Source organism: Oratosquilla oratoria, chromosome 29 (assembly GCF_046742065.1).
Source record: "Oratosquilla oratoria isolate Oo_2021 chromosome 29, ASM4674206v1, whole genome shotgun sequence".
NCBI lineage: Eukaryota > Metazoa > Arthropoda > Malacostraca > Stomatopoda > Squillidae > Oratosquilla > Oratosquilla oratoria.
In genome coordinates, this window is record NC_134805.1 from 38,662,365 (window position 1) to 38,678,803 (window position 16,439).

The 16,439-nt window shown below is 40.8% G+C and overlaps 1 protein-coding gene across 2 annotated transcripts in view; it reads right to left on the reverse strand.

Annotated features, from left to right (window-relative positions):
• Nucleotides 1-3,210: 3,210 nt before the first annotated feature.
• Cds (CDP-diacylglycerol synthase) overlaps nucleotides 3,211-16,439 on the reverse strand; it is an 88,205-nt gene continuing 74,976 nt past the window's right edge. For both annotated transcript variants that reach the window (XM_076212090.1, XM_076212091.1), the window contains 7 exons: nucleotides 13,431-13,607; nucleotides 12,988-13,190; nucleotides 12,068-12,224; nucleotides 10,658-10,810; nucleotides 10,308-10,439; nucleotides 10,007-10,141; nucleotides 3,211-3,683 (listed from right to left, as the gene is read on the reverse strand). In XM_076212090.1, coding sequence (XP_076068205.1) covers nucleotides 3,597-3,683; nucleotides 10,007-10,141; nucleotides 10,308-10,439; nucleotides 10,658-10,810; nucleotides 12,068-12,224; nucleotides 12,988-13,190; nucleotides 13,431-13,607 — 1,044 coding nt within the window. In that variant the 3' untranslated portion in view covers nucleotides 3,211-3,596. The remainder of the gene's footprint in view (nucleotides 3,684-10,006; nucleotides 10,142-10,307; nucleotides 10,440-10,657; nucleotides 10,811-12,067; nucleotides 12,225-12,987; nucleotides 13,191-13,430; nucleotides 13,608-16,439) is intronic.

Genomic DNA, 16,439 nt, shown 5'->3' on the forward strand with positions numbered 1-16,439 from the left:
TAGACATAGTGCAAGAAAGAAATGGATGGGCTGATTGTGCATTCCTAGACTTGCAAAAAGCCTTTGACAAAGTACCACACAGAAAACTACTAAAAAAACTGGAACACATAGGAGGAATACAGGGAAACCTACTAAAATGGATAGAGGACTTTCTGACTGGTAGAAAGATGAGAGTAGTGCTCAGAGAAAAATATTCAGACTGGAAAGAGGTGATCAGTGGAGTACCGCAAGGATCTGTGCTGGCACCAATAATGTTTGCTATCTATATGAATGACATGGATGAGGACGTGAACTGCTACATGAGCTTCTTTGCCGATGACGCCAAACTGCTAAGGAAAATAGAAACTGATGAGGACTGTGAAGCACTGCAAGAAGACCTAAATAGGGTATGGAACTGGAGTCAGAAATGGGAAGTGGACTTTAATACTAAGAAGTGTAGCATAATGGAGTTTGGAAAAAGCAAAAACAGAATATCAGGAAAATATACAATTGGAACCAAAGAAGTAAAGAAAGTAGGATCCGAAAAAGATTTGGGAGTAATTATCACGAACGACCTGTCCTATGATATACAGATTAACAAAATTGTCGGGGAGACTTACAATTTGCTAAGATCAATAAAAGTGGCGTTTACATACTTGGACGAAGACATGATGAAAAAAATATTGGTTACATTGATAAGGCCTAGATTAGAGTATGCAGCGACATTGTGGTCCCCCAGTACCAAAAAGAATATAAAGAAAATAGAAAGAATCCAAAGAGCAGCTACAAAAATGGCACCTGCACTTGCAAACCTATCATACGAAGAGAGATTGGCTAAACTGGAGTTACCGACACTGGAGCAAAGAAGAGAGAGAGGTGACCTATTGACCATCTACAGAATCATGAAAGGCACAGAGGTACTCGATAGTGAGAACTTACTTAACTGGGACAAAAGAAACACAAGAGGACATGGAAAGAAAATAAAAAAACATAGCTATAGAAGAGAACTGAAGAAAAACAGTTTTCCTCATAGAGTTTTGGACACTTGGAACAAACTGGACAATGAAATAGTATGTGCAAAAACCATTCATGAGTTTAAAAACAAACTAGACACTGCAAGATACAAAGGCGGGACAACACGAGCATAGCTCCCCTTCCCGCAAAATACAACTAGGTAAATACAACTAGGTAAATATATATATATATATATATATATATATATATACACATATATATACATATATATGTATATATTATATAGAATATATACATACATATATATATATATATATATATACAGAATATATACATATATATATATACATATATATACATTATATAATATATATATACACATATACATATATATATATATACATATATATAATACATACATATACATATATATATATATACATACATATATATATACATATATACATACATATATATATATACATATATACATTACATATATATATACATACATATATGCATATATATATATATACATATATATATATATATATACATACATACATATATGTATATATATATATATATATATATACATGCACACACACACACACATACATATATTTATATACATCTACACATACACACACATAAATAATATACATATCAATAAATGGTAATCCTTACTCTGGCTGTGAATAAGGTATGCTAACTGTTGCCTTGAGTTTCACTAACTGAAATCCCACTGCCCCACAGTGGCTGGCCCTCCCACACAGATCTCTCTAGGAAAAACTTTGCTTTATCAATGTAGGACTGGTTCACATCACTGGCTGAAAGTAGTAGGATTCTCAGGAGGGGGGGGGGGTCATGTTAGGGTTGACGTGAAAGATGGGAAATGCAGGAGAAGTTAACAGAGAGATCTTGGGTCTGGTCTGGAGATGGAGTGTCAACCCCTTGAGAATGCACCTCGAATAAAGAGTATAAATAACATAAAGGAAATGACATTTTCCTGAATGAAAATGTTGCATTGTTTATAAATACTTCAGAAAATACTAAAATGGATTCTACACGAGCAAACACCTACACTATGAGGCAGGTCCAAAGCTTACAACGCTGAAATAGGTTTTTTCAAGATTTTCAATATATTCTTACTGGTTAAGGGTGGCATTATAAATATATTACTATATTTCTGTCCCCCTCCCCCCATTGTTTTTCACAATACAGAGAAAAGTTTTCATTTTGGAAACAGTATGAAAAAGAACAGCATATTTCCGTACCTTCAACTATAGTTTGACATTACTGCACACCCTTGGCTTCGGCATTTAATGCCTTGATACTTTGATTTCTTATATTGATGTCAACTATGTTGATTAAGCCAGGTTTTTACATCAATTTTGATTTTTTTTTTAAAGGTTTGAATTAACTTGGTATAATATTCCATGTTCTTAATTTTACATTTTGCTTTCATTTTTGTGATCATTCAAATTAAAAAAGAAAAATATCAAGACCGAGATCAAAATGTCCTAGTTAGGTATATCTGTCCCACTACTACCAAAACTTAAGTTCCATCTTTCCTATACGCAAAATATACACATCTTTGTTAATTCTAGGTATGCTGGAAAACTGATCTCCCTAGAATCTGCAAGAACACGTCTATTCTTAAACAAAACTTGCGCACACAGGAGCGGTAACCATTTGGTTTCCCAAATCCAGATTACGTGATAAAATGTCATTAATGAAGGATATGATGATGAATAAAATATATGAACATTTCTGATAAATATTTGAAGAAAAAGTGATCAAGATGAAATGCACACTAAAATCATGACATCCTTCCAAGCTCAACAATGGCAATTTTGTATTGCACATTCATTCGTGAAAGGCTGCCACTGCCAGCCTTTTAAATTTCACTGGACACACAGTCTCTATCTGCCTACAGGGCTCACACATTACGTTCACTTTTCAATAACTGTGAAGGATTGCAGCATATTGCACCAAGAAAATTCTTCTGCAAAAGGTGACAAGCCTAATACATTTCTGCAGCGAATGTAATGAGCTTTGGCCTAATGCACTTGACTTTTAAACATGATCTACTTGCTTCATTTTCACTTTAATACAACTAAAAACTTGTTCTACATGTCTGCTAGGAGGGGAACTGTTCAATACCACCGAGTATTGAAAATACTTTTCTTCAGTATTCTGCAAAGCTTGCATTTCTCATGTAATTTTTTTTTCTCAAAAAAAAAAAAAAAAAAAAAAAAAAAAAAAAAAAAAAAAAAAAAAAATATATATATATATATAATAATAATAATAATAAAAATAAATAAAATAACTAAATAAAAATTGGATATTGAACAAAATCATAATGTACCAAGCTGTCTTGTATACTGAAGACATAAACAATACTCTGACATCGATCTCTCCATATCTAGAATAAAAGATCTACAATATATATATATTTATATATATAACATGATAGCTTTTATGACAGTACACAACTCTCCTGATTTTCAGGCATGTGTTCCTATGTTACATTTGGCAATTCCAATTCACTTGGATCAGCGTCCACAGCCAAGCCCAACAAGCTATTGCCACCTTTTTCATTTGATGGAAGTTGTTGGCTAAGGTGCACTAGAGCATAACTATGGCTGTAGAATACCACGTGCTATCAGCGAATCCTGGAGCATCATATACAGCTGCAGCTGCTGCGCCGGTGACAAAACATACACCTGAAAAATGGAGTACGGTGTTTAAAATACATGTCTGTGATATGCAGCCAGTCACAGTTAACCTCTTACACTGCAAATGAAGACATAATTCTTAATTCTGGCGGCTATCAGGTTATCTTATTCAGAGAAAGGAAACCCAGGAATGGTTAAACTTGTCTTGTGATCCATTTACTGTGAATGACAATCGCCTTTATTCTGGGTACTGTTAGGCTATTTCATTCCACCAAGGGGAGATGAACAGTGCAGCAACAGGATTAATGACAAAGAAAGAAAAAAGAAAAGAAAAAAACAAAAGAAAAAGAAAAGCTAATAGACTCAATGTAGTACTTTGCACCTTAAACAGCATAACTAAAGCTGTGACATGTGTAGTCTGAGCAGAGATTGAAGCAATTCTTTGGTGACTGTGAAAGTGTGTGTGTGAGGAGAGTTGAGAGTAAAGATGGGTAAAAGTAAGGTGAAGCTATAAAAGAAGTGATTGGATGGCACCAAAGGGGGAGAGGCTGGAGGAGACGGAGGGTCACGTGGGAGTGAGTTGATGTGGAGGTGAGGTTTAGAGTACAGGAGGAAAGTAAATCAGTCAATCAATCTGTTGTCCCCAGAATACCAGCAACTGTTAACTTCTTCGGTACAATGACGCGTACGTAGGCATCACGAGGAGCGAGTATACATGAGGATGCCAGCATCAGCTTCTTGGTTATATATATATTTTTTGTAGTTGTACATGAATCATCCCTGGATTCTGCGAACTGGTTTGATCATGTTTTCTGTCTTTGTTATTACTCAAGAGTAAAAGAGAACAAGTAATATAGCATTGACTTTATAATGCGAGTAGTATGATGAATTGTTCATGTGGCAGCCAGTGCTGCGCAAAAGAATTTGACTCGTATTGAAGTCGTTAACAGCCTCCACAATGACCCCTAAGTCACTTACAGAAGAAACATGTTATTTGGATAGAGCACGGATGGGATAGTGTTAGGAGTCTTCTGTGTGATGACTGTATCTGGGGTAGTTTGTTTCTGTGGCCAGGGCTATTCTGTGTTGGTGCTATTTTAGTGCTGAAAGGTGACCTGAATGCAGTTGTGCTAATGTGATTCTTGCTCTCTTTTGGAAGAACTTTTCTGTGGGGTTTATGTCAAGAGGTGTCTGCAGCAGTAGGGAGTTTGGTGGCCAGTCTTCAAAAGCCCACTGCTTCTGACCAAGGCAGTGGCCAGGAGACAGGTAGGACCCTTTCATCTATAAGGAGCTCAGATGAGAGGGAAACGAATGGGTGGAGGGTGGGTGCATGCCTTGGCTTACAACCTCCCTTAGGTCCTGGAGCTGCAACGTCTACGGGTCCTGGAGCTGCAACGTCTACGTCGTGGGACCACCCCCCAACCCCAAGAGTTGGGGGCCAAACAGCAGCATTTACCCCTGGCCATCAGCTCTACGCAGATGGCACCGATCCCCAAGGAGGAGCTACGCCTACCTGGGGGAGTACCACAATCCTTTTTTTCCAACACACAATGTTACGTTTTTTCTGCACTGAGGGGTCATTTTCCGGCGATCACCCCTCTTCTTCTACTTTTAGCCGGAGATGTAGAGAGCAATCCTGGGCCCACCACAAAATACACATGCCCAACATGCTCTAAACCCATTACTTCGAGCAAACAGACAAAGGGCTCAGTTCAGTGCAATATGTGCAAAAACTGGGCCCACCTCACTTGTACAACACTTGCTGACACAAACCAATACACAAACACTTGGATATGTTCTACCTGCCCTCCAGTAACCCCAATCCCACCTCCCCAACCACAGCCAACACCCTTACCCACTCCCAATTTCCCCTTGCCCTTACCCCCGATTAGTACTCCCCTTCCTTTGTCCCCGATCTCTCCTTTCCCCCCCTCTGACCCAGATCCTACACCTTCCCCACTACCACCCCAACCTCAACCCCAAACGGCAACATACAACACATACAAAACACACAACATCAACATATTACAACACAACATTGACGGTATTAACACTAAAAAACATGAACTTGAACACTTTCTTAAACAACACAACATACACATTGCAATTCTACAAGAAACAAAATTAAGACACTCACACAAAACACCATCATTTCATAATTACACCACCATCAGACAAGACCGGACTGACGGCAATGGCGGTGGACTCGTCACCCTGATCCACCATTCCATCTGTTTTGTGGACACAAGTGCCACAACCAAAATTCTCCTCCCTACCACAGATAACACAACAGAAACCCAATCCATTCGTATCCGCACAGGCAACAATTCAACACTAACAATAGTTAACATGTACATTCCCCCCCAATCATCCCCCACAGTTCCAAACACCTTCAGACCTCAGCTCAGCCAACTAACCTCAATCCCCAACCTGATCATGGGTGGTGACTTCAACGCCAAGTCGTCTGCCTGGTTTGTCGACAACCCCGACACAGACAGAGGGCTTGATATACAGACTCAACTCGACTCATTGACTATCATGAACAACACGCATAATCATACACATATCCCATACCAAGCCCTCTACACTCCCTCCTCTCCTGATATCACCTTTTGCTCCCCCTGCCTAACCCCAACAACATCATGGAGAGTGGTCGGAGCCCTTGGTTCTGACCACCTTCCAATCATCATCACCACCAAAACAAGATGCACCCCAGCTGGCCACAGACACACTTACACCAATTACAAGAGAGCTAACTGGGAAGCCTTTAATGAAGAGACAGAACAACATTTTGAAACACTTAACAGTACACCAATCACAAACATAAACAATGCTGTGCACGCTTTTAATACAATCATACAAAATGCAGACAAGAGATACATCCCTAGAGGCAACAGAAAATCACACAACCCCAACTTCACACCAGAAATCCAAGGCCTCATCAGACAACGTGACACACTTAAACACGATACCCCCACACCTATCCCTCAAAACATAGCAGACCAAATACAAACACTAAACACTGTGATTGCCAATAAAATACATGAACAAAAAACACAAAATTGGCAAAACTTTATCAATACACTTGATCACAAAACAAACACCAGCAAATTGTACAAAACACTCAACAGCATCACACTATCCAACACTAACACTACACGCTCTCACGCAGCAATAATCACAACAACAGATAATCTACCCTCAAACAGACAACAAGCAAACGCACTCATACGTCATTTTGCACAGACGAGCCATCTTACATCTCACCCTGACGACCGACGCACCATTCGACGTAAGAAAGACTTTCCCACAGACTCAGACTATACACCCTTCATAGACAGTCAGACAAAACTCATAATGCATAGTCTCAAGCACTCATCTGCCTGTGGCCCTGATAACATAAGCAACATCCACCTAAAACACATTGGACCACAAGGTATACACGCACTCACAAACATTGCAAACTACAGCTATTCACACAACACTATACCCGACATCTGGAAGCATGGTAAAATAATCACCATCCCAAAACCGAACAAAGACCCAACAATCCCATCATCGCACCGCCCAATCACACTTCTCTGCACCCCCTCTAAAGTCATTGAACGCCTAATACTTAAACTTGTCACACCATATATTCCCCTTGCTGACTCACAACACGGTTTTAGGCCACTACACTCCACAAACACTCTTCTGACAAACCTCACACAAAGAATTTTTGATGGCATCAATTCAGATAGGCCCCACCACAGAACACTTCTTATAACATTGGACATTAGTAAAGCTTTTGATGCTATCCCCCGCCACAACCTAACAAATAAAATATATAACACAGACATGCACAATAACACCAAAAGATGGCTGGCCAATTATCTGGCAGGCAGGAATGCTCAGGTGTCATATAATGGCCAATCATCGCACATCAGAAACATTAAGAACGGAGTACCGCAGGGCTCAGTTCTATCCCCCACATTATTTAATCTATACATGCATGACTTACCCACGCCAGACACCTCAGAAATACAAATCTCTTCTTACGCAGACGACATAACAATCACATGCACACATCGTAACACAGACAAAGCTGCAGAAATAATCCAGCCTTACCTTGACACACTCAACACATGGTTCATCACAAACAGACTCAAAATAGCTCCAACCAAATCTACAGCAACACTTCTCACCAACTGGACAAAAGAACACAAATACATACCTCATCTCTACATCAACAACACTCTAATACCACACACAAACACACCGAAAATTCTTGGTGTAACATACGATACATCCATGTCTTTCAAACAACACCTCACAAACATAAAAAACAAATGCACACCTAGACTTAACGCACTTAAGTCAATCACTGGAACAACATTTGGACAAAACAAAGAAACTAATATAACAATATACAAACAATGTATACGCTCAGTGATGAATTATGCGAGTCCTGCATGGGCTCCTAATCTCAGTGAGACACACCACAACACCCTTCAAATCATACAAAACAAAGCCCTAAAAACAATTACAGGCTGCACAAATACATCACCTACAGACCATTTACACCATGAAACAAAAGTCCTCAAAGTCAAGGACCACCTCGACATGAGAGGCACACAAACACTTGCTGCAGCCACCACAAACACATCACACCCGTTACACTACATAGCAGAACACCCACACACACCAAGAAACATTAAAACAACACCCAAAGACCTTTATTACACAAAGATACTCTCTTCTCTTCCTCCACAACCACCAAATACCAGCCTCCGGAAACATATTCATAATCATATCACTCACCGCTCCATTAACACACTGAAAGACAACACACTGCTGCATGCCAGACCCCCTGATATCCACCCTTCTGAATCCTCTCTCCCACGTAAGGACAGAGTCCACTTGGCCAGACTGCGATGCGGTCACCACCCAGCACTTCTAAGCTACCAGAGGAGGCTGGACGACCGTGTTGTGAACAGCTGCCCAGGATGTAACACTTCACCCCATACCATACAACACATAATGGAAGACTGCATTATACACAATCATGCACGCAAACAACACAACATACACTCTATAAAGGATTTGTGGGAAAACCCAGTCTCGGCTGTGGCCTTCCTTGGGGAGACGGGACTGCTCGGACAGACAGTCTAGGGAACGACAACAACAACAACAACCTCCCTTATAAGGGGAAAGAAACCTCTGGTATATATGTAGGTAGATTTTTTTTTATTTATCTAGTTTTAGACACTTGGGTGCGAATGTGGCATGAAAGGGAGGAGTGGAGGTAGAATGTAGGTTGAGAGAAGCAAATAAATGCCTTGGGGGATTAAAAAGTGTAATGAGAAATAGACATTTGAGAATGGATGCTAAGAGGAGATTGTATGAAGGAATGATTGTGCCAACATCACTGTATGAGGCAGAAACATGGAACATAAGAGAGGAAGAGAGGAGTTTGAATGTGTTTAAGATGAGGTGCCTGAGGGGTTACTAGGTTGGATAGAGTGAGAAACAAGGTGAGGAGGAGAGCGGGGGTGGAAAGGGAGTTAGGAGATAGGGTTGATGAAAGAGCATTGGGATGGTTTGGACACATGTAAAGAATGAGTGAAGAAAGATTAGAAAAAGAGGTGTGGAAGGCAGAGGTGAAAGGAGTGAACACGAGGGGCGACCAAGGATGAGATGGATGGATGGATGGGGTAAAAGGGGCATTGGGAAAGAGGGAGGAAGGGAGAAAACAGAAGATAGGTGTGAATGGAGAATGGTTGTGTATGGATGATGCTGTGATGCATGGAAATGGGTGGGGGATGGGGAGTGAGAGTATGCATGAATAATATTTTGATGCACCCTAAAGAGATTTCTTCCTGTCTTCTCTTTTTCTGCATGAGGAAATGGAGATGGGGGTCACTGATTAAATGAAGCTGCCTTGCTGTGGATGTGCTGTGTCTTGCAACACTGCTTCTGACCCAGGGCAGTGAGCAAGATGCAGGGATGACCCATCATCCAGGAGCCAAGATAAGAGGGAGGGAGGGGGGTGAATGGGAGTGGAGTATGTGGGGATGGAATGGGTGGGAGTGGATTTTATGTCTTTGTTTTTTGGCTACCTCCATTGTAAGGGGGAAATAGCCATTGGTATATGTATTATTATTATTTTTTTTTTTGGCTTGTGGTATGTTGATTATATTGGAGTAGAATGCTGCTGGTATGTATCCTGTATATAGTTTGGATATTTATTCCTATTGTCACTACTTTAGCCCACATTCTAAATTTTTGTTCTCATACACCCTTATAAAAACTATGAAATCTTCCCTTAAAGACACCACACAACCTGCTGAGTAATAAGCTTTTATTCACCAAAAATGTCTAGTTTTACTCACCTTTTGCAATAGTCTTAGGGGTGACATCTCAGCAATAAATGATTTGATGTACACATTGACAAATGTGGCCATGAGGAACTGGCAGTCAAATCTGTCCATCATCCCACCATGGCCAGGAATCACATCACCAAAGTCCTTGAAACAAAAGAAGTTGTTTAAAAAAAGCCTCTCAGTTCATCATTGGTTAAACCAAGTTAAAAATATTCCAAATTTATCTTCTAAAAATAACCACTATCCTTAGTTCATCACTGGCTATACCAAGACAAAAATTAGTCCATTTCTGGAAACTTTATTACTTTACCTTGATTTTGAAAGCCCGCTTGAAGCCACTAGCAAAAAATCCACCAAATGGCCCTATGACACTACTGAATAGTGAAAGGGCTACAGAGTGGAACACAAATGGATACATTGATATAGTCTTCTTCAACCCCAACTGAAATAGCACCAACAAGAACAGATTGAATTAATCAAAAGAAATTAGCATAGTTTTACATGTATTACAGATACTTGTATTTCTTTGGCTACAGCTTTGTTATTCTCTGCTCTTCCATTTAATGAGGCTCCATGAGCAATCAACATACCCTTTCAGGAATCTAAGTACTGAAGGTGATCAAATATAGACCATTTTCATACAACATGAATGAAATTTACCAAAGACATGAAGTTGGCCAAGGTTTCAGGAAGGGCATACTCCTGTGGCTTGAATGTTGGTGTGGGGTCACAGTCATAGTTCAGGTGGTCTTCAGACTCGTTAAATTCCACGGCACACACAAAGTAGTTGAATTGGCAGAGGAAGTAGGACAGCTGTAAAAGAGAACCAAGTAAAACCTGCACATTTTCCTTTTATTGTATAATTTTTCTAATGTTTACTTCTACAAAGTGTGTCTCATTAAAGTAAAAGGATGCCTAAAAATCTAGAACCTCCTAGTGTCAAAGTATACATGGACTATTTTGGGAATGGATGTTAAGAGGAGATTGTATGAAGGAGTGATTGTGCCAATAGCACTGTATGGGGCAGAAATATGGAACATAAGAGAGGAAGAATTTAAACGTGTTTGAGATGAAATGCCTGAGAAGTATAGTAGGGGTTACAAGGCTAAATAGAGTGAAAAATGAAGAGGTGAGGAAAAGAGCAGGGGTGGAAAGGGAGTTGGGAGATAAGGTTGATGAAAGCGTATTGGGATGATGTTTTAGACACATGGATAGAATGAATGAAGAAAAATTAGTAAAAGAGGTGTGGAAGGCAGAGGTGGAGGGAGTGAACATGAGGTGGCAACCAAGAATGAGATGGCTGGATGAGGTAAAAGGGGTGTTGGGAAAGAGGGGAATGTCTGTTAAGGAAGGAAGGGAGAAAACAGAAGACAGGAGTGAGTGGAGAATGGTTCGTATGGATGAAGCTGTGATGCATGGAAGGGAGTGGGTGTGGCTTGGGGGGGGGGGATGAGGGAGTATGTGTGAATGATATTCTGATGCAGCCCAAAGGGATTTCTCCCTCTCTTCTCTTTTTCTGCAGAGAAGGGGGGTTACCAATTAAGTGAAGCAGCCTTGCTGTGGATTTACTGTGTCTTGTATTGCTTCTAACCCAGAGCAGTGGGTGAGATGCAGGGATGACCCATCATCCAGGAGGAGCCAAGAAACAAGGGAGGGAGGGGTGGTGAATGGGAGAGGAGTATATGGGGATGAAATGGGTGGGAGTGGATTTTATGCATTTGACTTTGGCTACCTCCCTTGTGAGGGGGAAAAAGCCCTTGATATATGTATTTCCAACAAACCTACACGTAGAAAAAGAAATACAGCTTTGCCTTTTCATGCACACATGTCTCCAATTATGATCAATTTCATATTCAGATAGAGTACATAGCTGGGGTGGATGGTTGTCATGTGGAATATCTGACCAAGGGTATAGCAGTTATTGCAAAATGGTTGGTGAGATTGTTTAATGTGTGTCTATGGGGGTGTACTGGTGAACTGAAGTGCACATATAGTTTCACTAAATCTGTACAAGAGGATGGGACACAAATATATATCTAATATATTTAGAGGGATTGTTTTGTTACTTACCGCCATGCCCAGCAACACTGTAGAAATGCCTCCTCCAATAAAACCCTCCCAGGTCTTCTTGGGGCTTAGCTGAATTAGCGGCGTCTTACCAAAGAAGAATCCAAACATGTAGGCCATGACATCATTGATTACAATCATGGATACTGGGACGATGAACCTGTAATAACCAAATCACAACAAGTTAGCTCTGAAATAAATCAACAATTAAGCATACACCCCCATCTTTTGCCCTTCCCATCCCACACCCATTTGTTGTTCCTTCCATCTTAGATCCTTGTGGATGATGGGTCATCCCTGTCTCCTGCCCACTGCACAGGTCAGAGGTAATACAAGAAACATCACCTCCAAAGAAGGCTCTGACAGCCAAAGCTGGTTTAACCAACCCCCCTTCATCACACATCATACATCTCATTACTTTTGTCAAAATTTACTTTCAGCTTTTTCCTCCCATATACCTTCCCAAACTCCATCACTGACTTCAGTTTATCCTCTCACTCAGCTGCAAGTGCAGTGTCACTCACAAACAATAAATGGCTCACCTTCCCTTATCTTTCACTCTCATTTACCAGCTCCAAACACTTACCCAGCACCCTTATGTTTACCTTCTGCACCAAATCATCATCTATATACATGTTGAACAACCATGGTGACATTATACAACCAACAACAATTAAGGAAAATATCTACTGCAGGAAACAGTTAATTAAAACATTTATCATGCAAAGTTGAAGGTGGGAATGGCCTTCTATTATATGTATTTAAGAAGAATGACACTCTCCTTATATAAACAAGGAAAATCTACCAAATTTTTATGCTATTACACTAAATGAGATTTTCATATACCAACTTTATGGATTAATTTTGTACAAATCCTCCACTATATTTTCTGAGTACTTAAAACCTAACTTTCATCTGCTCACCAGATGAGTCCTTGGAAAATGTTGTTGATGATGAGGTAGCTCTGCGTGACAACAATGAGCAGAGCAACGTGAGTGAACCCAAACAGGGAGAACTGCTTCATGTAGTACTGCTTCTTCAGTGAGAGCACAAACCACACAAAGCCAATGATGTACATTGAGAAGGAAATGAAACGGTGGTAGGTGATCAAAGAGCGCAGGAACTCCTGGAAAGAGGCAGGACTGTCAAAATGTTGTAAATATATTTTGTTTGCTCTCTTCATTTTTCTTGAGTGGATGAAGATAAAAAGGGGCAACAAATGGGTGTAGGGTGGGTGCATGCCTTGATTGGCCACCCCCTTATACAAGGAAAAGCACCTTTTGGTATACACATGTATATACAAATATTAATGGGAATAGCTTTATTGTAAATAATACATACCACCACAATTTGAAAGACAACTCACCGTTTTGGCAAAGATGACTCCAAAGTAGTCAACCAATGACTCGCCATAGAAGAAGTAGTTGCTGGTGATAAGGAACCACCACGACAGCGATCTAAACCAGGGAAGATTGTGGATACGGTACACCGAGTAACCTATGTGGATAATTTCCTTGAAACACCATACCTGCACTATTAAGGTCTGAAAAAATAATTAATAAATAAAATAAATTAACAAAATAAAATATAAAAAATAAAATGCATACATACACCAATGGCTATTTTCCCCTTACAAGGGAAGCAGAAAAAAAAAAATCTACTCCCACCCATTCCATCCCCACATATTCCACTCCCATTCACCCACTTCCCTCCCTCTTTTCTTGGCTCCTGTATGATGGGTCATCCCTGCATCTCGTCCATTGCCCTAGGTAAGAGGCAGTGTTGCAAGACAGCACATCCACAGTAAGGCCACTTCATTTAATTGGCAACCCCCCCTCTGTCTCCTCATGAAAGAGGCAGTGTTGCAAGAGAGCACATCCACAGTAAGGCCACTTCATTTAATTGGCAAGCCCCCCTCTGTCTCCTCATGCAGAAAAAGAGAAGATGGGAGAGATCCCTTTGGGCTGTGTCAAAATTTTATTCACACATACTCCTTCATCCCCCATCCCCTACCCACTCCTTTCCATGCATCACACAACCATTCTCCATTCACCCCTAACTTCTGTCTTCTCCCTTCCTTCCTCAACAGACATTCTCCTCTTTCCCAATGCCCCTTTTATCCCTCTGCCTTCCACATCTCTTTTACTAATCTTTCTTCACTCATTCTTTTCATGTGTCCAAACCATCCCTATCTCCCAACTCCCTTTCCACCTTTGCTCTCCTCCTTACCTCTTCGTTTCTCACTTTATGCAGGCTAGTAACCCCTATCATACTTCTCAGGCACCTCATCTCAACACCTTTATTCAAACTCCTCTTCTCTTATGCTCCATGTTTCAGCCCCATACATTGCTGCCATCACAACCACTCCTTCGTACAATCTCTTCTTAGCATCCATTCCTAAATGTCTATTTCTCATTACACTTTTTAATCCACCATGACATTTACTTGCTTTTCTCAATCTACATTCTACCTTCCCCTCCACTACACCCTTTCCTGCCATATTTGTACCCAAGTATCTAAAGCTATCCACTTCCTCCAGTCTCTCCCTTAATACTTGCTTCTAATTTGCTGCCACATTCTCCCCTTGTACATCTTATCACCTTACTTCCTTCTTTCACCCACCTTCCCAAACTCTGTTACTAACTTCCTTAATTGCTCCTCTGATCCTGCTACAAACACAGTACCATCAGCAAACAACAACTGGCTTATTTCCCACTTTTCTCCACTCTCATTAACCTTCTCCAATCCCTGGCCCATTACCCTTGCACCACCCCATCCAAATATAAATTGAACAGCCAAGGCAACATGCCACATACCTGGTGAAGTCTCACCTCTCAAACCACTCACTCTCCATTTCTAATTCTAACAAAGGCTCCAATACTCTTGTGAAAACTCTTGACTACTCTTAACAGCTTTCCTCCTATCCCATATATCTGCAATAACTCTCAGTGCCTTCCTGTCTGTCATAACCCTTTTCCAAACCCATAAAGGCCCAAAAAAACATCCTTACCTTTTCCTAAAACTTTCTCACATATCTGCTTTACCAGAAACATCTAATCCACAAAACCCCAGACAGGTTATATAAAATATAATAAATAGATACATACATACATATACCAAAGGCTTTTTCCCCCTTACATGGGGGGTAGCCAAAAAGAAAAAGGCATAGAAAACACTCCCACCCATTTCATTTCCCCTCCACCCTCCCTCCTATCTTGGCACCTCCTGGATGACGGGTCATCCCTGCATCCTGTCCACTGCCCTGGGTCAGAAGCAGTGTTGCAAGACCACAGCAAGGCCGCTTCATAAATTCGGCGACCCCCCGTCTCTGTCCCCTCACTCCTCATCCCCCACCCACTCCCCCTCATGCATCACAGCCTCATCTATACACAACCCTTCTCCATTCACCCCTATCTTCTGTCCTCTCCCATCCTTCCTCTATGGACATTCCTCTCTTTTGTAAAGCCCCTTTCAGCCCATCCATCCATCTCATCCTAGGATGTCCCTTCATATTCACTCCTTCCACACTTCTTTTACTAATCTTTCTTCACTCATTCTTTCCATGTGTCCAAACCATCCTAATACTTTTTCATCATCCCTATCTCCCAGCTCCTTTTCCACTCCTATTCTCCTCCTCACCTCCTCATTTCTCACTCTATCTAGCCTAGTAACCCCTATCATACTTCTCAGACATTTCATCTCAAACACATTCAAACTCCTTCTCTCTTCCTCTCTCATGTTCCATGTTTCTGCCCTGTACATTGCTGTTGGCACAATCACTCCTTCATATAACCTCTTCTTAGCATCCATTCCCAGATGTCTATTCTCATTACACTTTTTAATCCACCAAGGCATTTACTTGCTTCTCTCAATCTACATTCTACCTCCACCCCCACTCCTCCCTTTCCTGTCACATTCGCACCCAAGTATCTAAAACTATCCACTTCCTCCAGTTTTTCACCCTTAATGCTCACTTCCAAACTACTGTCACTCTCTCCCCTTGTGCATCTCATCACCTTACTTTTGCCCACATTTATCTTCAGCTTCCTACTTTCACACACCTTCTCAAACTCTGTCACCAACTTCCTCAATCCCTCCTCTGATCCTGCTACAAGCGCAGTGTTGTCGGCAAACAACAACTGGCTCACCTCCCACTTTTCTCCATTTTCTTAAATCTTCTCCAACCCAACCCACTACCCTTGCATTCACCTCTCGCACCACCCCATCCATGTAAAGATTGAACAGCCAGGGTGACATAACACATCCCTGATGAAGTCCCACCTTTACCTCAAACCATTCACTCTCTCCATTTCTAATCCTAACACAAGCTCTACTACTCTCATAAAAGCTCTTGACTGTTCTTAAAAGCTTTCCT